Source organism: Prunus dulcis, chromosome 7 (assembly GCF_902201215.1).
Source record: "Prunus dulcis chromosome 7, ALMONDv2, whole genome shotgun sequence".
Classification (NCBI taxonomy): domain Eukaryota; kingdom Viridiplantae; phylum Streptophyta; class Magnoliopsida; order Rosales; family Rosaceae; genus Prunus; species Prunus dulcis.
In genome coordinates this window covers 10,846,754-10,871,911 of record NC_047656.1, presented here as the reverse complement: position 1 = coordinate 10,871,911, position 25,158 = coordinate 10,846,754, and the positions used below count along the sequence as shown (strand labels likewise).

General features: G+C 38.1%; 2 protein-coding genes and 2 pseudogenes across 6 annotated transcripts; 3 read left to right on the top strand and 1 right to left on the bottom strand.

Moving 5' to 3' along the window:
* Positions 1-1,270: 1,270 nt before the first annotated feature.
* Positions 1,271-13,446, top strand: LOC117635625 (calcineurin B-like protein 1). 5 transcript variants are annotated; one of them, XM_034369963.1, is made up of 6 exons: positions 1,271-2,291; positions 2,363-2,418; positions 2,631-2,713; positions 7,470-7,507; positions 12,687-12,747; positions 13,176-13,446. In XM_034369963.1, the coding sequence occupies exons 2-6, from the start codon at positions 2,400-2,402 to the stop codon at positions 13,269-13,271; spliced, it is 297 nt and encodes a 98-aa protein (XP_034225854.1). In that variant the 5' UTR covers positions 1,271-2,291; positions 2,363-2,399; the 3' UTR covers positions 13,272-13,446. The 5 variants fall into 5 exon arrangements, 2 of the variants coding, with proteins under 2 accessions (XP_034225854.1, XP_034225853.1); XR_004586904.1 differs by lacking the exons at positions 1,271-2,291; positions 2,363-2,418; positions 2,631-2,713 and adding exons at positions 7,808-9,626; positions 9,693-9,825; positions 11,717-11,847 and having other exon boundaries at positions 13,176-13,373; XM_034369962.1 differs by having other exon boundaries at positions 1,271-2,418.
* A 1,195-nt stretch (positions 13,447-14,641) lies between these two features.
* Positions 14,642-19,183, top strand: LOC117636111 (eukaryotic translation initiation factor 3 subunit C-like). Its single transcript, XM_034370574.1, has 4 exons — positions 14,642-14,764; positions 15,085-15,210; positions 15,353-17,140; positions 18,021-19,183. Exons 2-4 carry the CDS (start codon positions 15,187-15,189, stop codon positions 19,008-19,010), a joined length of 2,802 nt encoding a protein of 933 aa, XP_034226465.1. The 5' UTR covers positions 14,642-14,764; positions 15,085-15,186; the 3' UTR covers positions 19,011-19,183.
* A 1,065-nt stretch (positions 19,184-20,248) lies between these two features.
* Positions 20,249-23,604, top strand: LOC117633505 (annotated as a pseudogene).
* Positions 20,331-21,284, bottom strand: LOC117635359 (annotated as a pseudogene).
* Positions 23,605-25,158: the final 1,554 nt, after the last annotated feature.

Sequence of the window (25,158 nt, the reverse complement as noted above, 5' to 3'; positions counted from 1 at the left end):
ATTAGGTGGAGGGATGGTGGATGGACGTTGTGGTAGGTTTGACTGTGGTGGAGGCTATGGCGTTCGCTTCGGAGTGGGTCTCACAAAAGAAGGCAAAAAGAGAAAGGACGAAGCAGTGGGATGTTCCATTTTTGGGTTTAGGATTTGAGAAAGGAAGTATGATTATATTATGAAGAATTCAAAACTTCGGAATCAGAAAGTTCAGAATTTTTCCGGATTTTTTGGAATCAGAATCGAAAGTGTTTATTGAATTCCGAAGGATTTTAGACGGATATTGGAATGACTATTTTCGATCCGATCCAACCGAATTACAGGTTTATATAGGGGTGGCATTTTAGACCCAAAAATTACAAAAATCAACCGACATTGTACCGCATTAGAATCGCAATAACTGAAAACCGACCGAAAATTACGGTTTTAGTAACCGAACCGCAATTGGGGTATTTGATTTTGGGAAATAGCGGTTATCGCAAACTGCGACTATTTTTTTAAAAAAAATTTGCATTTTAGTTAAGCCTCTCCTCTATGAGCACTTCCAGCAGTTTGCCCTTTGCTATGGCAATGGCAGTTACTATTCACGTGAATAGTGGCTACCCTTCCCATATTAAGCAATGTGTGTTTCCAGCAGTTGCCCTTTGCCATGGCAAATACTATTCATTTTTTTGTTTTTTTCACAACTTTGTTTTTACATAAACAATTAATTTGGATAATATTTTCCGATAAGTATGACTAAGTATGAAAATGGTTTTTCGGAATAATCATTTTCTGAAGATAATTTTTGGCGGCTTTTATTCCTTACACATCAAATAAGAAAACTTGATTTTATAAGATTTTAGTATGAAATATATATTGACTTAATGAGCCATCATTTTTAGCCTAAATCGTATTTTGCACTAAGATCGATTTTTCATATTTTGATTTGATGAGAATTTGATTTTCTAGTATTTTTATTTGAATCCAAATGGGGGTACTTCCTTATTTACATTGTTAACTTAAGTAAATGAAGTAATATAAAAATAAATGAAGTAAAAAGACAAGGTATAGGGAAAAAAAAAATCTAATCAGAGAGCCCAGCGCACGCCACATGAATGAGGGCACTGTATCGGCATGCTGACGTCGGCTCAAACCTTGGGTTGGAGCTCAGCCCAGCTCTGCCCTCGGACCAGCCCGTGTTACTGGGTCCCACCTCGCGCCCGGGCCTACCTTTGCTGCTGGAAATGGGTTTTTAGCCCAAGCCCCCCCAAGCCCTCCCCAAAACCCGACTACTGGAAATGCTCTAAGCCTCTCCTCTCTCATTATGCGATCAGATTCAGACCTAACCTAACTAAGCCTCTCCTCTCTCCTTACGCAGTCTCACTCTCTCTATGTTTGTAATGGGTTTTTGGGTTTCTTTGATTTTGTGGTTTTTTGACCTTCATGGATCTGGTATTCGTATTTTTGTTTGTGTTGGATTGATCTTTGTTCTTTTATTTTTATTTTTATGTTCTTCATATGGGTATCTTTTTCCGCTTGATTTCATTTTGAGCTGTGCGTTTTCAGTCATTGATATTTAAGTGTCCATTTCTGTTGTAGGATGATCTCCCCTGTATGCCTTATTTTTTGATATGAGGTTTGGTTTTTCTTTTTGGAGATGAATAATTTTGATTTTGAGTTGATAATATTCATCTGGGCAGGCTTTGTTTGTTTGTTTTTTTCCCATTTTATTTATGCTTGGTGCATTTCCCTTGGAATTTAATTTCGAATCTGTTGAATTAAACCTAGCGCTTGGAATCTGGCACTTGATAATCTGTTTTGGAATCTGTTTTAGGTTAAAGTAGGTTTCAAAAGAAGCATCAAAACTAGGCTTAAAAGTGTGGAAGATTGGAGTTTTATGACATAAAAATACCACACTTGAAAAACCTAAAACTGTCTAATTTAGGCCCAAAACATTTGAATTGGTTTCTAGCGGTGATTCGCGGTAATCGAACCGCAACCACCTATATATATGACTAAATATCTCTTTTACTTTCAAGTCTGTCTAATTTTTATTTTGCTAAGTTTGAAAAACCGTTCTTCCTTTTAACTGAAAAAGACTGCTTCTTCTCATCAGTCCAACCCTAGAAAATATCTCAACGCATCCCTTCTCCATTTTCACGCCTTCTCTTCTCCCTTGAAAAACTTCTCACCCTCTCTCTCTGTTTCTCTAGTTGCTACGGCCACCAACCGAAAATCACAATCGGCACTGCCTCCATGCCGCCTCCACAGCATAGATCAGATCCACGCCACTGCCTCAGCTACCGACAAACATCTATCTTAGCCTCTTCATGTCGCTTAAACTCTCTCTCTGTTCAACGCCACCGTCGTTCACGACCTCCACCTAAACCTGAACCTCTAGATTTATAACTCTCTCCTCTCCTCCAATGATCATCTTCTGTACTGGTAAACCCCACCACCATCTCATTGATTTCATTGGGTTTCCATAGTTTATCCTTTATAATTATATAAATTTTTGTCTAATTTTCTATTTCGTAGCTGAGAGTTCGAATGTGGCTTCTTCTTTACTCTTCCAAAATTTCCTTTTAATTCTTCCAATTTTCTATATGATTTTGGAAGTTTTTGAAATTAATGGATGGATTTGTTGTTTTATGCAGAGAACATGTTTGAACAAATGCCTGACAAGAAGCCTTTACTAAAATACCCCATACATATTACAAATGCCTTTGAACAAGCAGTCTCTCCTGTCAAAGGAAATCAGATTTAAATGCCAGCAGATTCTTCAGATTTAAATGCCAGCAGATTATTTCATTAATTAGATACATGTATGTGTGGTAGGTTAGCTATAATTAGATACATGTATATGTGGAAGGTGAGCTGTTTTTCAAGAGCTGAATATCAGCCTGTGTTCTTTCCTAATTAACTTGTATTCTGTCCATATAATGGGCAATTCTCGATGTATAGAGATACACCTTTTTCGGAAAAGACTCTAAATTGTCATGGTATCAGAGCTATAGCTCTGAATTATCTCTCTCGCTCCCAAGTCTCTTAGTCTCAGTTATCTCTTGCTCTCAAGTCTCTTAGTCTCGGTTATTCTTGATCAAGTTCTCTTGACATCATGTCTTCGGATAAGTCTGAGGTTTCTTTGATTCGTTTCAATGGCAAGAACTACTCTGCTTGGGCGTTTCACTTCGGAATTTTCGTCAAAGGTAAGGAGGCGTGGGGACATGTTGATGGAAGTAACCCAGCTCCTGACAAAAACAAAGACAAAGACCAGCACGCCAAGTGGGAAGTCAAGGACGCTCAAGTTATGACATGGATTTTAGGATCTGTCGAACCTAATATCATCTTGAACCTTCGATCATCTCAGACTGCAGCTCAGATGAGGACTTACCTGAAGAAGATCTATAGTCAACGAAACACTGCTCGTCGGTTCCAGCTTGAACATGAATTGGCCGCTCTCCAACAGGATAGCCTTTCTATCTCTGATTTTTACTCTAGATTCACTAATCTTTGGGGTGAATACACTGATATAGTTTATGCTGACTTACCATCCGAAGGTCTTACTTTTGTTCAATCTGTCCATGAAACTACCCAGAGGGATCAATTTCTAATGAAACTGAGACCTGAATTTGAAGGCACCAGATCCAATCTTATGAACCGAGAATCTGTCCCCTCCTTGGATACATGCCTCAATGATCTCCTTCGCGAGGAACAGCGCCTTCTCACTCAAACCACCATGGAACAACGGCGGTCTGCATCTGTTCCTGTGGCCTATGCAGCACAAGGTAAGCCACGAGGCAGGGATATAAGCACTGTTCAGTGTTTTTGTTGCAAGGGATTTGGTCATTATGCTGCAAATTGTCCCCGAAAATTCTGCAACTACTGCAAAAAGGATGGCCATATCATCAAGGAATGTCCTACTCGACCCCCCAAGAAATCAGAGACCGCATATACTGTCTCCGTTGGCTCTTCTAGTGCTGGAAGTTCTGTGACTGCAGTACCGCTGACACAAAGTGCTCCTGTTCAACCTGTGACCCCTGACATGATTCAACAAATGATCATTTCTGCATTTTCAGCTTTAGGACTCTCAGGTAAACCCTTCTCTACATCATCTCCTTGGTACTTTGATTCCGGGGCTTCCCATCATATGACAAACAATGCTGATTCTCTTACCAATGTAAACAAATATTTTGGAAATCTCAAAATTCATACTGCTGATGGCAATCATTTACCTATCACGGCCACTGGTGATGTTTCTTCCTCTCTCACTGATGTCTTTGTATCTCCTGGTCTTACCACCAATCTTGTGTCTGTCGGTCAGTTGGTTGATAATGATTGCAAAGTGGAATTCTCTAAATCTGGTTGTGTTGTGCAGGATCAACAGTCAGGGAGGATGATCGCGAGGGGGCCTAAAGTGGGACGTCTTTTTCCTCTTCAATTTCCTTTGTTTTCTTTTTCACCCTTTGTCTCTTGTAATTCTGCTCATGTTGATTACCGAGCGTGGCATAAACGTCTCGGACATCCAAACTCTACTGTACTTCATGATTTACTGAAATCTGGTTTTCTTGGGAATAAAGAATCACCATCTCTTAGTGCTGTTCAATTTGATTGCAATTCTTGCAGACTTGGCAAAAGTAAGACTCTGCCATTTCCTATTCACACACCCCATGTGGTCCAACCTTTTGATTTGATACATAGTGATGTGTGGGGTATGGCACCAGTCACTTCTCATGCTAATTACAAATACTTCGTCACTTTTATTGACGACTATAGCCGTTTCACATGGATATATTTTCTACATTCTAAAGATGAAGTCTTTTCTGTTTTTAAGATTTTTCATGCATATATTCAGACCCAATTTTCGGCCCATATCAAAATCCTTCGTTCTGACAATGGGGGTGAGTATATGTCTCATTTGTTTCAGGATTTCCTACAGACTCATGGCATCATCTCTCAACGGTCTTGCCCTTCAACACCTCAACAAAATGGGGTGGCTGAAAGGAAGAACCGTCACCTTCTTGATGTTGTTCGCACTCTCCTGTTAGAGTCATCTACGCCCTCTCGTTTTTGGTGTGAAGCTCTCTCCACTACTGTCCATCTCATCAACAGGTTGCCTTCTCCCACATTGCACCACAACTCTCCTTTCACCAAGTTATTTGGTCGCCCTCCATCTTATTCCAACCTTCGTACATTTGGTTGTATCTGTTATGTTCATCTTCCTGCACATGAACGCACAAAACTCATGGCTCAATCGATCCAGTGTGCTTTCCTAGGATATTCAGTCCACCATAAAGGTTTTCTTTGCTACGATCCACATTTGCGACGCATTCGAGTTTCTAGAAATGTAATCTTTCTAGAAAATCAGTATTTTTTTCCCACGCATCACGACCCCGTTTCTCCTTCATTTTCTGTTTTGCCTATGTTTACTAACTCTTCTGCAGCTCCTGTTTTAAATATCTCTTCTCCATCTCCAGTCCCTTCTCAACCTCTCTTCGTGTATCAACGACGCTCCTCCGAAACTTCCCATCAACCTCCAGCACCTCCCCAGCCCCCTCCAGCTCCTTCCCCGACTGCTGCTCCTGTTCCAGCAACTGCACCTCCCCTCCCTCAGACAGAGTACTCGGGTTCGTAGACCACCAGATAGGTTTGGTTCCTCTCCTCTTTCCCTCTTCACTGCCACCTTGTCTTCTATTTCTCTTCCTTCGTCTTATACACAGGCCATGAAGCATGAGTGTTGGCGGACAGCGGTTGAAACTGAGCTTCTCGCACTTGAGGAAAACCAAACTTGGGACGTTGTTCCATGTCCCTCCTCCGTGAAACCCCTTGGCAGTAAGTTCGTGTTTTCTGTCAAGCTTCATTCTGATGGGTCCATAGACCGTTATAAGGCTCGGTTAGTAGCACTTGGCAACAAACAAGAATATGGTCTCGACTATGATGAGACCTTCGCACCAGTTGCCAAAATGACCACTGTCCGCACCATACTCGCCCTTGCTGCATCCCAATCCTGGCCCTTACATCAAATGGATGTCAAGAACGCATTTCTCCACGGTGATCTCAAGGAAGAAGTTTACTTGAAACTTCCCTCTGGTATGCCTACTTCCTCACCTAATGATGTTTGCAAACTGAAACGTTCTTTGTATGGTTTGAAGCAGGCCCCGCGAGTATGGTTTGAAAAGTTTCGCTCCACTTTGCTTGGTTTTTCTTTCACTCAGAGTCAGTATGACTCCTCTCTTTTTCTACAACGGACATCCATGGGTATCGTTGTTCTTCTTGTTTATGTGGATGATATTGTCATCACTGGCTCCGACTTGGAGGCAATCTCTGCAGTTCAGACTTTGTTGCATTCTACTTTCCACATGAAAGATCTTGGTCCGCTCACTTATTTCTTGGGTTTAGAGGTCCATCATCAACCTCATGGTCTCTTCTTGCTTCAGCACAAGTACAGTCAAGATCTTGTTCAGTTAGCCGGCCTCACCAACACTACTTCCGTTGACACCCCCATGGAACTTAATGTGAAATATCGACGTGACGACGGGGAGCTTCTTGAGGATCCTACTACCTATCGGAAGCTGGTTGGTAGTCTTATCTATCTAACCATCACCCGACCAGACATCTCTTATGCTGTTCACACTGTCAGCAAGTTCATGCAAGCCCCGAGGCATCACCATCTCTCTGCCGTTCGCCGCATCATTCGCTATATTCTTGGCACACCTAGTCGTGGCTTGTTCTTCCCTACAGGTTCTTCTCTTCAGCTTCAGGCCTATAGTGACGCTGATTGGGCTGGTTGCCCAGACACCAGGAGATCTACTACTGGCTGGTGTATGTTTCTTGGTGATGCCCTTATCTCTTGGAAATGCAAGAAGCAAGACCACGTCTCCAAATCATCCACTGAGGCAGAGTATCGCGCCATGTCTGCTGCGTGCTCCGAGATCATTTGGCTGCGTGGTCTCCTCACAGAGCTTGGGTTCAGTCCACTTCATCCTACTCCACTGCATGCTGATAACACAAGTGCCATCCAAATTGCAGCCAACCCCGTCTATCACGAACGCACCAAGCACATCGAGGTTGACTGTCACTCCATCCGAGAAGCCTATGATCATCAGGTTATCACCCTTCCACATGTCTCCACTACTCTGCAGATTGCCGATATCTTCACCAAATCCATGCCACGTCAGCGCCATCATTTCCTCGTTAGCAAATTGATGCTTGTCGATTTACCAGCATCAATTTGAGGGGGGATGTCAAAGGAAATCAGATTTAAATGCCAGCAGATTCTTCAGATTTAAATGCCAGCAGATTCTTTCATTAATTAGATACATGTATATGTGGTAGGTTAGCTATAATTAGATACATGTATATGTGGAAGGTGAGCTGTTTTTCAAGAGCTGAATATCAGCCTGTGTTCTTTCCTAATTAACTTGTATTATGTCCATATAATGGGCAATTCTCGATGTATAGAGATACACCTTTTCAGAAAAGACTCTAAATTGTCATCTCCGCCCATCTCCGCCCATGTGCAGCCAATCCAAAGGTACTTAGTGAATTGAATAAATTGTATTCAAGAAGTTTAACTTCCTCCTACACTACTGATTTTAATCCTACCAAATTTCCCATTTCCATTTGGAATACTTCTAATACAATGTCTTGGCATTAAAATTAAACCCCTTTTTTTGTTGAACTAGGACCACCGGACCCCAAATTCCAATTCGATCCATTTTGGATCTCCTATGTTATTCATGTCAGTCATAGTAGATCTGGTTAATTGGTTTGCATTTTCATACAATTTGTATTGATGATGTTTAGTTGGAATTTGGTATTGGTCTCCTTCTAGGTGGACCCTCCTCGTTGTGAAATTCATGGTGTATACTATGAGGTTATTCCGCGTTGTCCTCATGATGGTCTACCTGAAATCGTATTTCACGGGACTTTAAGTGGAAAAATTCATGCGTCGCTATTCATGGGGTTAGGGTCCTTAGCATATAGAATGAACCACCAACACCTAAATTTCAGGGTTAAAACAAACCTAAAACGTAGGTGGTTGCTATCAAAACGGCGCCTCACTAGATAGAACCTATATTCTAGTTTAACTCTTGGCACAATAAATAACGGGCTATGACTCAGTAGGTTACGCAATGTCCTTTTACAATTCAAATATGATATTATACAACCAATCATTACATTAATGACAATGTAACAATATAAAAATATACTTAGTTTTCATCATGTTTCGAAGCCCATAAGAAGAAGTCCAACTTCTTTGGAAAGTTGTTCCCATGAATTTTGTAATAGAGGTCTGCGAACAACTTAGAATCTCTCAAAATGACACGAATAGAGTGAGGTAGACCGAGACATCTCAATAGTGTCCTCTCGTTCCTCATCCATACCCCATGAAGAGTAATATTTAGGTGATCTTTTTATAAAACCTCAAAACATGGAGCATGTCACTAATAATATCGCTGCAACATTAAAAAATGAATACGAATAAATAAAAATGAAAAACAACATACTGCAGTAAAATAAATGAATATGAATAAAAAGAATTGCAAATTATTATACTTGTATATCGTACGCAGCTCTGGGACGATGTGTTGGCTATTTGGATCTATCAACTCATGTGTATTATCCACTCAACATTCGAGGCAGCAGTCTTTTGACGTGAAAGAGAAAAGCATATTGCAATCGTGAAACCTTTGGATGAGATTAACGGGCAGCACGTAACAGAAGTCACATAGCGACGATAACAAACACCATTCATGGTGTATACATTGTTTTCATAACGCTGATACAGTTGTAGATGAATGGTGTTTGTTATTGTCGCTTTTTGACTCCCGTTACATGGTGCCCGTTAATCTCTTCCAAAGGTTTTTCGATTGCAGTACACTTGTCCCCTTCGAATCAATAGACTGCTGCTTTGGATATTGGGTGGATAATACATATGAGTTGATGGATCCATATACCCAATATATCGTCCTGGAGCTGCGTACGATATACAGGTATAATAATTTGCATTTCTTTTTATTCGCATTCATTTATTTTACTGTAGTATGTTGTTTTTTATTTTTATTTATTCGTATTCATTTTTTAATGTTGCAATGATATTATTAGTGTTATGCTCCATGTTTTGAGGTTTTATAAAAAGATCACCTAAATATTACTCTTCATGGGGTATGGACGTGAGGACACTATTGGGATGTCCCGGTCTGCCTCACTCTGCTCGTGTCATTTTGGGAGATGATAAGATGTTCACGAACCTCTGTTACAAAATCCATGGGAACAACTTTCCAAAAGAGTTGGACTTCTTCTTATGGGTTTTGAAATATGATGAGAACTAAGTATATTTTTATATTGTCATTAATGTTATGGTTGGTTGTATAATATCATATTTGAGTTGTAACAGGACATTGCGTGGCCTACTGAGTCATAGCCCGCTATTCATGGTGCTAAGAGTAAAACTGGAGTATATGTTCTATCTAGTGAGGCGCCTCTTTGATAGCAACCACCTAGGTTGGAGGTTTGTTTTTAACCTGGCGTTGGTGGTTCATTCTATATGATAAGGATCCTAGTTACAAAGCGGGAACTGAGCAAGTACGAAAATTGGTGTCCAGTTGCATTTCTCATGTGGCAGAAATGCTGGGGAGCACAATTCTTTGGTAAGAACATAATGTTGATTCAATTTTATTATTATTGCAATTAATTATTTTTTTCGTTTGGTACAGAGGCTGTGTATGACCTCATACTTAGCGAAGTGTGGCTTGATCATTTGGATATGGTCAGCTACCTAGTTTCTTCCCTAACTGCATATTCAACAAAATCGACGCATAATTGCAGGTTCAATATCATACAAGCCAGGTAGTTTTGGTTTTTATAATTTCTTGATAGATCTTTATTTGCAGCTTTGGTAATATGTGCATTTATCGAGTTTTAAACTTTAAATGAAACAAGTATAAATACATTAAATTTTGTTTTACTTTAAGATAATATTTTTGTACCTTACTCATTTGAAATTGAAAGAATATTGGGTCAATGGGAGCTTATATATATGGGTTCATATCTCTCATGGCTTTTGACTTTAATGGGTTCATATCTCTCATGACAAAAACAGGGAGTAGAAGAGGATGGTGGCAAATGATGCCTAATTGTTTTTTCTTTTTTGTTGTTTTTAGAGTTTTTGAAAATCCTGGTTTAATATGTATTAATCAATTGGGAATCAAAGTTTATTTGTATTTCTATGGAAATGTGGGATTGTATGTTGGTAATTTGGTTGAGTTTGAATGTTTGATTTGCTGGAAATTTGGTTTTTATGATGAAAATGTTGATGTTTGTTAGCAACATATTCAGTTATTGTGAAGCATGTTCTGAAACAAATTCATATTCTTGCAATCAAACAGTAATAGTTGGGATAAAATAGTAATCCCCTTTCCAACAATAGAAAATCCCCAAGAAGCAACAATAAAACATGCCCACAAACAAGCTACAAATGGGACTTCTTGATTCATCTTCTTTACCCAAGAAAAAGACATGCAAATGTGTCAGGCCACCTGTCCACTGGTTTTGTGCAGAAGGAAATTGCATCTATATATGCTGAGTGCTACCCAGAATTTTTATTCAAGATCCTCAAGAAACTAAGAAAATTAGGAACGCAGGTATAAACATACTATTGAATTGAGCTCCACCAAACAGTCACTCAACCAATCTACCGTGACCTCATGTATTGTGAATTTCCATTAGCCATCATGTGACCTTCAAAAAATTTCACCATCTTATATAAAGGTTATGATGTTACATGTGAAAGTTGACTCCTTTTGCTCCTCAATGGTAATAAAGGAAAGGATATCAATGAGAACATGGTATACCAGAAAAAACAACTAAAGCCTTGTCCCACCCATGTATGAAACCTCGTCCTCCGTTCCACCTCTATCCCTGGGAAATATTTCCATTAATGCTGCAATACTTTTCCTAATTACCTATCCATGTTATTTTTGTTTTCATCTTCCTCAAGCTCCACCTACTATGTTTATCTAATCACTCTAACTACTCTATTTATCTTCTTTTTTATAATAAACAAATGTTTATATTGAACAGAAGTGAAATTACAACACAGGGTTCTCTCTCATATAAGATACCATGAACCTCTCCACATTTTGATTCGAACTTAGTTTTTGACCTGAGCTATCCGTTTCACACAAGCTTTTCTGCTTTTATATGGTCTTTAATCCACTTAGTTTGGATATTAATCTTCATTTTGTTGGTTGAGATTAGGAGTTTATGATTTGTTGGGATTTTGAGTTTGGAAGAAGAATAAAAAATAATATTGGGTCCAATAATAGTTAAATCAAGAGATTTTTATTGCTGGATAGATCTCATCTAGTAGTCCCTATACAAATGGTTGCAGTATGCCATTGATAATAGATGTTTTTTATTCCCACCAAAAAGTACTGGTATCCAGATCATGATCATTTGCTTTGGACCTTGGCTAGGAAACAGTGCTTACTAGCTAACTATTGAAACCCATTTTGCGCAGATGGGTGTCTAAAATTTTGTTTAGATTTGCTGGATTTGATCCTAAATTGATTGTTTAAGGGTCAATGATGACCGTAGTTTAATTTTTTATTTCAACATGGAAAGTTCGTGGCTCAGTCTCCATTTTCTTGGTGGTGTTATCTTTTTTCTGCGGGGATGGGATGAAATTGCTGCTCATAATACCTGTTAGTTTGATGCATTTTTCATTGGATTCTGGCAGATCAAACATCTGATAATCTTATATTGGAACCATGTGTCGTTTCCTGCACTACTTTTGCTTGAAGAGTTCCAAAGTTGATAGACATAGACTTGGGTATGAAGACCCTACTATTCTTGCGTCAGAAACTGCTTGTAAGTAGAAGACTCGAGAGTTGCTTTAATTACTTGGCACAGTTTTTCACTTGTTGTGGAGCTTTAACAAATTTATGTTGATTGAGTTGCCTGCATGTATTTATTTCTGGCATTGTACATGAAGCCATCGTGTTGATGCCGTGCTGTGCATATAGCTTTCTACTACTGATTGTCCTTCTTCCTCTAGCCTTTCCCTTCGTGAGTTGAGAGGAGGAAGTATGTACTATGTATGCGTTCACATGTTAAAGTTCTTCCATGGCAGTGCCATGTCCTTTCTGGCACCTTGGTCATGCTAGGCTATGTTGAAGCTGCCAAAACACAAACTCTGGGACTGCGGTGCTATTGCCCGATGTTTGCTACTTTACTATTAATGTTGCTTGCTTCTTTTTATTGTGTTACCATAGAATTCCTCCCTCTTTCACCTGCTGTGATTGGTTTGGATAGATGCAAGGTTCACCGCATATCACTGACTCATCATATACTTGCTGTTTGAAATTTTTTGTGTATTTGCTATTCTAATTGCTAGTTTTTGTATGGATTATACGGGTGGTCATAATCTGTACAGCTCAAATTTCTAAATTTTGGTGCTTAAATTATTTAACAGTTACTGTAAATGAAGTGGAGGCCTTGTTTGTATGATCTGTGAAACTAAGCAGTTCCATAATTAAAGATGGTCTTCTACACAAGGTATTTCCAGCATTTTCGATCGTCTGACATATTACTTGAGATGACTGAGTGTTTGATCTGCAATCTGAAATTGTTGCAGAATCGAAATAGAATCTTAACTGTTTCATTTTCTTAATATGGCTTGCACTAAATCTTTGACATGATATGAACAGGAAGAATTCCAACTTGCACTATTTTAAAGCAGCGGTAAACAGAATCTTTTTTGCGGACAGAGTAAGTGCAACCTATATTATTACTTAATTTTCTTCAAGTTTGTGTTTGAGTTTGTACTTTGGATCAAATGCTGCATGCTACAGTCAAGTGTGTGAGGACTTTATGGCGAAATTCTATATTGAGGGTGCCATATATGGACCTTCATATTAGCAATAAGATCATTTCATTAAACTTTAAGTGAAGTTACCATTCAGATGAATCATGTGGTAAATATAAAGGTTCGTATCTATGGTTCATATATGGGACACTCGGACTTTATTACCTTTCATACAAAAAGAAAAAGGCCTTTCATAATGGTTGGCAGCGCAAGAAGTCAATAAAGCCCTGGTTTCACTTTTAACCAATACAAATAACGCAAACCATGTAGCAGAGATATCTAATTGAGAATTTGTGATGTTTTTCTAACAATTTGCATATTCTCATTGCAGATGTTTGACTTGTTTGACATCAAGCGTAAATTTGGAGAGTTTGTTCGGTCATTAAGTATTTTTCATCCAAATGCTTCCAAAGCAGAAAAAATATAATGTATTATGTCATGAATGAAGATCATGATTTCCTTCTCTTTGTGCTATTGTGATTCTCCCATACTCATTATATGTAGGCCAATATCGAGAGATGTTCTCATAGTCTTTTGTTAGCATCAACTACACAAGTCCAAACTATAATGTCAACAACAACATAATGTAATTCATAATTGAAGTGCATCCCTCCCAACTTATTCCTTAGCCATTTCACGAAGAAGCCAAGCAACCTTGAAGAAAGGACCTTGCACTTTAGAAAACATCACTTTCTTCTTAGGCTGATATTTAAATAGCCCTCTTGCAAACCACCCCTCTGTTCTAACAGTGTTGCAGCACCTCTCCGCACACTTCCCACTTTCCACCCTCTTACAACTCCTTTGTCATTCTCATCTTTCCTAGCTTGCATGACAAGTTGTTCAGCTCTCCTTTCCCCCATCCCAGATGAACCTGTAGGTTTCGTGGTTTCGACTGGGATGACATTCCTTTCAGTAGCAAGTACATGTATGCATCAATAATAGAGTTTAGTAACTATGATATATAATTCATCTATATATCAGAAAGATAGAAATAAAAGAGTAACATATAGAGTGATCACATTCGGAGAAAACTCAACTCGGAACTGTCAAAAAACACCAATAGGCACCAATATATGACTGCCTTCAGAAATATGCAAAAGCACGAAATTTAACGTAAGGAAGAAATGAATTACCTGTAGAGCTTTGCCCACATAATCTGCAATCCAAATAAACCAATCTTAGATACAATTTCACCATTTAGATAGCAATGGTGCTAAGTTTTGAGGTCTTCTATGTTCAACACTTAACTTATTTTGAACAAAACTTAAAATGAAAAGTTTCAAGCTTAGGTGCTAAGTTTGTTAGTTTATGTAAAATAGGCCCAATGTACGAAAGTAAAAGAAATAAAGCCGAAAAAGTATGAGTTACACACATAAAAGGCCTTTTTGCTACTATAACTCTTGGGCTAAAAGGTTTTGTAGGAGGCCCCATTTTTTTGAGGCGTTGTGCTGTCGCCTAACCCACATACCATGTGAGCCGGGCCTGGTCCTAGGTCTGATTTTCCCCCACTATCACTTGTGAAAAAAAAAAATGGATACGATTAATTTATGTCTTGCTTGGGGACCAAGTTATGTAGTTTACGGTGATGGAATTTGTTAGCTGGAGAGGTCTAGTCTTGCTTGGGGGCTACGGAAAAAAAAACTTGTCCGAGAAAGAATCACTGCTTTGCATACAACTTTTTTCCTTTTTAGATAAAACATTCCTTTTTTATTTTTGGTGAGATTGGTTTTCCTATTTTCACGTGAAAAACAAAACGGTTTCATAAAAAAGCAGATTCCAAACGAATCCCTTTATATATTGAGTTTCTCAACCAACAATCAAACCCTAGGCATTCTTTGCTCTCTCTGATCAATTAAAATAACACAAACAAGCTCTGCCTTACAATCTGCTACCAAAGCTTGGAAGCTCTCTGCGTCCACTGTAAGCCTCCAATTCATTTTCAATCTCTCTCTCTCTCTCTCTCTGTGTATATATATATATATATATATGGATGGATGAATGTGTTTGCTTATCATATAGTGATTTTTCAGGGCCTAAGTAAAAGAACAAAAGAAATTGCAATCTAGTTATTGTTTTAATGAGTTTTGGTTAATATAATTTGTATAATAATTCATGTAACGTGTTAAAACATTTTGTAAATTTGAGAATTATGTCTGGTGTGTTGATTTTGTTTCCGAATCAGTTGTTTGCTATTTGGTTTTTTCAATTTTCATGAATTGGGTTTGGCTTGTAATGAACAGGAAGATAAACTTTGAGGCTGATTTTCGAAGCCGTTTCGCATAATCAACCAAACAGATTCTTGTGATTTTCTCTCGACCTGTTTCAGTTTGTTGTAGGACAGAATGGAATCGAAGTTCTGGAACCAGGTTTGTACTTCACCTCTGTAGTTGGATCAAATTTTCTTCTTAACTCCTGGATTCTACATTTTGATGAAATGTTAAGAAGCATGTTATGTGCTAGTTCCTTGTTTTCTTTATTTTTTAATAAAATTTTCATGTGTCATTTTAGACTGGTAGTGATTCGGAGGATGCTGATAGTGAGTATGATGAGGAGGCTGAAGCCACAAGCGTTGAGACTTCCAAACAGATTGACAACAAATACCGCACCAATGTGCTTCCCGACGATGTATCTGAGGATGAGAAGCGTGTTGTTAGATCCGTGAAGGACAAACGTTTCAATGAGATGAATGCCACTGTTGACAAAATAAAGAATGCAAAGAACATAAATGACTGGGTGAGCATGCAGGACTGCTTTGACAAGATGAACAAGCAGCTTGAGAAGGTGATGCGTGTGACTGAGTCTGAAAAAGTACCGTCTCTGTACATCAAAGCGCTTGTTTTGTTGGAGGACTTTTTGGCTCAGGCTCTTGCAAATAAGGATGCTAAGAAGAAGATGAGTAGCAGCAATGCCAAGGCCTTGAACGCTATGAAACAGAAGCTGAAGAAGAACAATAAGCAGTATGAGGATTTGATTAGTAAGTACAGGGAGAATCCGGAGCAGAGCGAGGAGGAAGGGGGGGTAGAAGATGAGACAAGTGAGAATGAAGAGACAGATTCTGAAATTGAGGATCCAAAAGATATTGCGCTTTCGGTTAGTGGAGATAGTGAAGGAGAGGAAGAAGGTGGTGGGGACAATGAGGATGGTTGGGTGAAGAAAATGAGTAAGAAGGATAAGCTCATGGACAAGCAGTTCATGAGGGACCCTAGTGAGATCACATGGGATATGATTAACAAGAAATTCAAAGAGGTTGTGGCCGCTCGGGGCAGGAAGGGAACTGGAAGGTTTGAACAGGTTGAGCAGCTTACCTTCTTGACAAAGGTTGCTAAGACCCCAGCACAGAAGCTTGAGATTCTTTTCAGTCTAGTTTCTGCTCAGGTTGATGTGAACCCTGGTCTCAGTGGGCACATGCCTATCAATGTATGGAAAAAGTGTGTGCAGAATATGCTTGTTATACTTGATATTCTGGTGCAATATCCTAACATTACGGTGGATGACATGATTGAGCCTGATGAGAATGAATCCCAGAAGGGACCAGATTATAACGAGACAATCAGAGTCTGGGGAAACTTGGTGGCCTTTGTGGAAAGGATAGATACTGAGTTCTTCAAGAGCTTGCAGTGCATTGACCCTCACACCCGTGAGTACATTGAAAGACTCAGAGATGAACCTATGTTTTTGACTCTTGCTCAAAATGTTCAAGAGTATCTCGAGAAAGCTGGAAGGTTTAAAGCTGCTGCAAAGGTGGCCCTAAGGCGGGTTGAGCTCGTGTATTATAAACCTCAAGAAGTTTATGCTGCCATGAAGATATTGGCAGAGCAGACAGAAGATGGTGAAACTGGTGGTGAAGGCCAGGAGCCTAAAGCAGTTGAGGAAAGTCGAGGTCCACCTGCATTTGTTTTAACTCCTGAGCTCGTTCCTCGGAAACCTACTTTTACTGAGAGTAGTAGGGCCTTGATGGATATTCTAGTTTCCCTCATATATAAGTATGGAGATGACCGGACAAAAGCTCGAGCAATGCTTTGTGACATTTACCACCATGCTCTCCTGGACGAGTTCTCTATCGCCCGTGACTTGATGCTGATGAGTCACCTGCAAGATAGTATCTCGCATATGGATATTTCCACCCAAATACTGTTTAATAGGGCAATGGCACAACTTGGTCTGTGTGCATTTCGGAGCGGACTGATCCCTGAAGGGCATAGCTGCCTTTCTGAGCTATATTATGGTGGAAGAGTAAAGGAGTTGCTTGCACAAGGTGTCTCCCAAAGTAGATATCATGAGAAAACTCCTGAACAGGTACCAATTCTTTTGTTTTGTTTTTCTATAGAGTTATTCTCTATGTTTTCCTCATAATTTCTTTACGACCTGAATTCATTAGGCGCACTGATGGTACAGATTTATAATCAAAATTCCACAAGCAGGCTCTAAGGGGAAAACCCATAAACAGATAACTAATTAATCCAGAACTAGCTGAAGGTCATATGTCGTCAAACAGATATACCAATATTAATGTTCTTATGTCCCATTTGAAGAATTTTTTTAAGCAGATGTGACCTAATATTTTTTGTAAGATGTGTTACTTTTGGTTTGGTCAGACTCGATCCCAGGGAAACTCCCAATGTGTTCTTACCTTAGGTGTGAATTGATTTCATTTTTGAGCTATGTGATGGGGAAATGGCTGCGTGTTGTTCTTGCAAAGGAGTATATATATTGCATTTCTCTGCTTGTGTGCCTTTTGTGTTTGTCTATAGTCATTGAAACACAAAACTTTGAATGTTCTTTGAGTTAACTGTTTCCACAAGTTGTAAATTTGATTCCTGCCACAAGATTAGCTTAGTTTCCGGTGTTACAATTATGAAACGATAGGAGTGCTGCTCTTTGTCAAATTGCAATTTAGCATAATCTTCAAGATTCTTAAGAAACAAACCAAAGGATTTGATGAAGCAAATTGGTTAAACAAGCCATTCGAGGGAAACAACATATTCTGGAAAGCTGAAACCATAAACAGAGCATTTTGATTGGAGCCTAAGAAATCTTAAATTAGATTTTCTGTGCTGACTGATTTAGTTATAGTAGATAATAGTAATGCTCTATGTCTAATTTGCTGTCAACTCTATTTTATAGAACTGATCCCCCCTAATCTTTTTGTTTCTTTGTTTCTGTTTTTATTTTTCAGGAAAGGCTGGAGAGAAGACGGCAGATGCCGTACCATATGCACATAAACCCTGAGCTCCTGGAGGCAGTTCATTTGATATGTGCCATGCTGCTAGAAGTGCCTAATACGGCAGCTAACATCCATGATACAAAACACAGAGTGATTAGCAAGACGTTCAGGCGGTTTCTTGAAATGAATGAGAAGCAAACATTCACAGGACCCCCTGAAAATGTCAGGGATCATGTAATGGCAGCTACCAGAGCCCTCAGCAAAGGTGACTTCGAAAAGGCCTTTAAGGTCATCAGTTCCGTTCATGTCTGGAAGCTCCTCAGGAAGCGCGAGAGTGTTCTTGAGATGCTTGAGGCTAAGATCAAGGAGGAGGCTCTGAGAACCTACCTCTTGACCTACGCCCCCGCATACAAGACTCTAAGTTTAGCACAGCTCACCCAGATGTTCAAGCTCTCAGAGGCCCAGGCTCATTGCATTGTGAGCAAGATGATGATCAACGATGAGCTGCGTGCTAGTTGGGATCAGCCGACACACTGCATTGTTTTCCATGATATCGAGCACACTAGGCTGCAGGATCTATCTTTCCAATTGACTGAGAAATTGTCAATCATTGCAGAAAGTAACGAAAGGGCAACCGAATTGAAGATAGGTGGCGGTGCTATAGAGCCTTCGAGGCGTAGGGACAGCCAGGACTATGGTGCTGGAACAACTGCAGTGAGTGGCAGGTGGCAAGATAACTCGTCATACACGCAAGGAAGGCAAGGTGGTGCCTCCGGGCGCACAGGATATAGATCAATGGCATATGGTCAAGCTGCAGGCGGGTATTCGAGGGATCGAACAGGCACAGGCCAGTACCGGGGAACAGGTCACAACACGCGGTATCAAGATGCTGCCTATGGAGGGTCAGGGAGGACTGGATATCAAGCTAGTTCATCTGCAAGGGGGTCTCAGGTGGATACTTCAACCCGTTTGGTCAGTCTAAACAGAGGAATTCGTGCTTAAGGAAACATAGCATAAAAGCAAGGCTGAAACTTTTTCCCCCTTGGAAACTATTGTTTTTTATTGTTTGAGTTTATTTCTAGAGGCTTAAGTTGGAGTTTTGTGTGTTTTCTTTTGAATTACGGCCATGTTTTCTTTTGCTTGTTAATAATAAGTTGCCTCTTTAGATTTGTGCATGACCAGATTTTTATTTGATTTTTGTTTTGCCATCAGAAAGACAATATTTTTTCTTCTTCTTTCTTTTTTTGCACCAGAAAACTACCAGCCCTTCCACCAAATGTAACAACATCCTCATTGTATCTCGTGCAGCAGCTTGAACCAAGTAGAAGAGGCATAGCATATTGTATGAGCTTTGCTTCTATAAGTTTTCACAAAGCCAATAAATGGTTTCCAAGGGTCACTAGCTGATCCACAATTCTGCAATTCCCAAAGTAATTGCCTTTCAACAAGTTATTATCCCACCCATACATCCCCCACATTTCTTCTTCGTACGGCATCACATACACACAATGTTATAATTCAACACATACGACATCAGAAACACACAATAATTTAACTATCTAGTTTATTAACGATTGCAAATTAAATCATTTAAGACAATTTTAGACCTAGTTGCAACTTGCAATAATTAATAAAGAGTGCTGCTAAACGAACCCTAAAATTAATTGAGTACACACTATAATCTAAGTTAACCTTAATATTTTAATCAAAATGTAAAATTAACTAAGTATACCCTATTTAACTACCAAAAATAGCCCTAGTACAACACTCTAAAACCAATCCTAAACTAGGTTTCTCTTTTTACATGAATTTGTGCCCTCTTTTCAGGTTTTGGGTTTCTTCAAAATCTTTAATTTCGTAATACCAATCCTAAACCAGTACTCGCTGCGTTATTCATGAGCACCAAGCAATACGAAGACTTTTCTACTTCTAATAAGAGTTGAATATAGTGAATAAGGTGTATTTATTAAAATTTTATTTGTTTCACAATTCAATATATCCTTTTTGGTCATTTTATATTAAGGTAAATTAGTAATTCAATAAATAGTTTGGTAGTAGGATGTACTCATTTAATTTTAAGGTTCGTTTAGTAGCACTCTTAATAAACTACAAGGTGCAATTAAAAAACTTTCGTGGAAAACACATCAATTTTTTATTTATTTAAATTTTATCTCAAAAACCAGATTAACAATATAATTGAGCAACAAGTATGATTAATAAAATAAATATTAAAAAGCAAACCCCTCTCTCCTTCTATTTCTCATGTTATAATAGTCCTTGGGGAAAGCACGCGAATCTCCCTCTCCACAACATGAGAAGAAATCACCTCTTGAGCCTCTGAACGAAAGGTGAGGTTTTAGCATCTTCCTCAGCGAGGTCAAGAGAGAACTTGGCGGTGAGGGTTCCGGTTATAGCGAATCCAACCAGGAACGCCCAGTTCCGGTTCCATTCTCGCTCAAAAAAAAAATCGGCCACGGATTGAACTTACCTTATTTCTGATTTTCTCTTTCCTTCTCCAATTGCTCTCTCTCTCTCTCTCTCTCTCTCTCTCTCTCTCTCTCTCTCTCTCTCTTACATAGCTTTATATTTGTTTTCTGAGTTAAAGGTTTAATTTTCGAGTGATATAATTATCTTTTTTCTCTTTCAGTAAATCAATTGCTTCTGTGCATCAAATCCCAATTTCAGTTCAGCTGCCGGAGTAGGTTTTTTGAGTTCAGGTAAGTTTGCTTTGTGTATAATTTGACATTTGTATTGTTATGAATTTCTGATTTTAGTTTGGGAATATATTTTTTTATTTTATTACTATTTATTGTTTCTTATGACAAGGTCTTATGCTAATGTAAAAAATTTATAACAATACGTTGCAAAGTTCACATTCTATCAGCAGCTAATACATATGGAGGCGTGGATTTAATTTATGGGATGGTTTCGGGTTCCCTGTAATCTTTTGAGATTGTTTTGTTTATGGCATTTTTAAATGGGCTTGATTTTTGGTTTGGAATGCATTTGATTGTGGTTTGGGTGATACTGTGGTGGAGATGCAGATGGAGGTGTGGGTACTTTGTCTCCGTTAAAAGGAAATTGCAGGTTTATGGTTTGGTTTAAACAATTGTGTGGCTGTGTGTTCGCTTTAGGTGTCAGTGTCGTGATGCAAAGGAGACTGTGTTTCTAGGTTTAAATTCTGTGTTTCTATGTACATAATTGGGTGATTTCTTAATATTTCTATTAGGTTATTTCAGTTTGTTTTCTGTTTGATTTGAGAGCTGCGCTTGGCATGATTGTTTTCTTTAAACTTGGTTGATTTAGGTTTGGCCAGAAGGTGCTGGCAATGGCTACAGCGACATATCCACCACCACCGCCGTATTATAAGCTCTACAAAGATTACTTGCAAGATCCCAAATCAGCTCCGGAGCCGCCCTCTCCGATTTAAGGGACATGCATTTGTTATGGTGACAATTACACTATGAGCTTTTCTCATTCTTTGCATTCTTCCTGTCAAAATTTATATAAACTGTGTAATTTGATTTCTGAAAATTGCTTTTGTCACTAATGACTAGATGCTAGAAGTTTTTGTGAAAAGTAAAGTTTGTTGAATTTACTGTTTGAAGAATGCCATCTCTCCTTTATAGCAGTTGCTTTAGCCAGGAATGTCATATATGACCTTTAAAGTTGTTGGCTTTGAATGTTGAGTTTGGAAAATATGTGTAATTCTATAATCTACTGTGTTGATGTTATCAATGTATGATTTCTTTGTTTTCCTTGTAATCTCTTCTTAATTAGTTTTATCTTATTTTATATAGACTGATGACATTCTTCCGAGCTTGGAAGATCAGGGAGTGCATCAACTGTATCCAAAAGGCCCAAACATTGGTATGCCTCCCTCCGTTCTAGTTTTAATTATTTGTATTGTCATGTGAAATTACTGCTTTTGAAATTTAGGAATTAATGTGAACTTTTTCTTGCTTCAAGCACTGTTGCAATCATCATCTATTGCAGTTTCTTCTTAGCATTGGTTGAATTATCTTATTATTATTTATCATTTTTATAAACTAGTTAACTATAATTTTCTTTGGAAAGATGTTAGCAAAAGAGAGATTTTCTTTGCTAAGTTAGAACACGGTTACTAGACTGAGAAATGTTCTCTTCGTTACAGTTATCTACAACTTTCTTGGTTACAGTTACTCCACATTTCTGATTGATTGCCATAGTTTTCTAGGCTATGGCATATATCCAATCCATACTAGAAAATGTTGTCATGCATGATAGATCCGACATTACGACTAAAATATGATCCCTTAATGAGCCTTCTTTAGTGCAATACAAATGTCCTCTCTAGAAAGGTGAAGAGTGTTAGGGGGTATGTATCATCTGGTTTGCAGAGCATGATTTTATTGATAATAACTAACAAGAAACAAATAAGAACTACATGTGCACATGCGTGTATGTCTGTTTATTCTAGTGTCTTCTTTACATATATATATATATATTGTGCATATGCATGTGTTTGTTTTTCGCCTCTAAAATGTTTTATGCTTCTTTGACAAAAATTGTGATCCTTCTTAGATTTTAAGAAGGAACTGAGGTCACTTAACAGAGAATTGCAGCTGCACATTTTGGAGCTGGCTGATATTCTTGTAGAGAGACCATCACAGTACGCGAGGAGAGTGGAAGATATATCTCTTATCTTCAAGAACTTGCATCATCTTCTCAACTCATTGCGTCCCCATCAAGTAAGATAGTTTTGGGTCTTAGAATGCGCTGTATTGGTTTGTGTTTGAGGTTCTTTATTTTGTAAATTATTTTATCATACAGGCTAGGGCAACGCTAATTCACATTCTAGAACTTCAGATACAACGTCGTAAACAAGCTGTGGAGGATATAAAGAGGTATGCTTTCAACAATTACTGAAAAGATTTGTGGTCTGAGGCTGAAATGTTTTGCTTTTTTTTCCAAAACAGTTGAAGGAAAATTTCTCTGTCCTTTGATCATTTAAATGAATAGCTTATATAGCATTTTATTTAGAGTAAAATTACTTGAATCTACTAGGCTATTCTTTTGGTGCATTGTAGAAGTTGTTATAGAAAAACTCCCCTATTCTTGTATGTGAGGCATCGAAATGTTGATATTTAATTTCTTGCAACTTTGAATTATGAGGTTAAAAGTAAAAAGCGGTGTGTGCGTGGTCAGTGTAAGAGTTTGAAGATGGATATAAATTCCTTAAATCGACTGGTACTTTGACTGTGTAATCAAACTGCCATGCGGATTGGATGTTACATAATTGCTTGTGACTATTGGCTTCACTTTCTGGTTTAGGAGGAGAGAAGAAGCACAGAGACTTCTCAAGGAGTCTATTGGAACGTTGGAGGACACCGGCGCATCTTTTGTGCTAAAGTAAGAGAGTGTGCTCATGTTCGTTCTGCCGCAGATTGAAGCCTCTTGGACAGTTGCATCTTAATACATTCATCATGCTTCATGTATTAGTAAAATTATAGGTTCAATTGTCTTTGTAATCAGAGTAAAAGCAATTTGATAGCGTGCATGATAGTGTTCTCTCATGCTCTGCTGCACTGAAATTCTAAGGCATTGATTGGTATCCTACTCAAAAAAAAAAACTCAAAAACTATAATTCTTTTTAAAAAGATGAGTTTTCAAATAGTGATTTTAAGATCTAAAAACTTGTTTGGTATTGAACTCCAAACTGTTTTTAAAATCTAAAAAATTAAAATTAAAATTAGAAACCCTAAATTCCAAAATTGAAGTTAACAAAAAAATGGAAAAATCTGTGAGCTTGACAGAGCTACAGATGAGAGAATGACGAGAAAGGGAGGAGAGAGCAAGCGAGAGAGATAAAAAAAAAATATATATATATAACCTCACGTTTTGGGTTTTCAATCATTGGGTGTTTTTTAGTTTGTTTTGGTTCGGGTTTTTAAAACTGGGCCTACCAAACGAGTATTTTAAGTTTTGGACTTCAAATTTGTTTTTGAGTTTGTAAAATTTTATTCAAGTAGGATACTGAATGAACCCTCATTTACCGATTGGCAAAGAAGAAAACATAGTTTCGACAAAGTCAATACATCATTACAATACACTGGCGAAACTAGGACAAACTGTAACCTAGGGAGGTTTTGGGGATAAACAAAAATCAAACCTATATATTTGCCTTATTTTAAATATAGTCCAGTATGTATTAACTTATTAAAATCCAAAACAAATCTAATTCTTTATGAATTTAGTTGCAGGGCAAAACAATAAAAATACACATTAAAATAGGTATATTTTCAATTATGTTGTTGAACATATTTTCATTTTGATAATATGTGGTTTTTTGTTGCATTTAATATGTATTTGTTTTATGTTAAAGCTTATTGGAAATTGTTAGGAGCTAGTTCCAATAGTTGAGACCATTTATCATTGCACTTGATGTCCTAAGTTCGATTCCCCCTATCCCAATATTGTTTATCACAAAAGAAACTTATTGAAAAATAGTCAATAAAACTATGAACTAGCGTGGTTTATATAATTTAATATACACTTTTATTTAAAAACAAATTATAGAAACTGTAAGTACATAAATTAATGATAATGAAATTTTTAAATAATAACTTTAAGCTATCACAATTCACCTATTGAAAATTTAATAGTTCTACTATTGCTAGAATATGTTCAATAAATGGATCTGTGGGATGGGCGGCAAACAGGATGATGAAAATGATGCACCCTGGGATGGGACAGGTCGTTTTTTGACAAGTTTTAATCGATTATTGACATTAAAATTGTGAAACATGTGGAGTCGACATGAATATGGTGTAAGGTTTTGTCCATTTACAATGTGGACGGTGGACAAAACATATAATTGCCCAATAGGAGAATACTAAACTAGCTATTGATTCGGTGATATTTTTCTTCACATTATAGGGTTTATGTCAAATTTTTTTTTTGTGTATTGCAAATTAAAAAGAATATGCGGTTTAAGTCAATTAATCAGGTAGTTTTTCAGTCTTCTTGCACGTGAGTTCGATCATGTACGACATTGTATGAAATTGATTGATGTCCTTGTTGGTAGGCCATGTATTAGACGTCATGTTTAATGATTTGACCATGTTGTACAACCTACTTTTCTTAATTTCCAACTTACATGGTGTAAGCA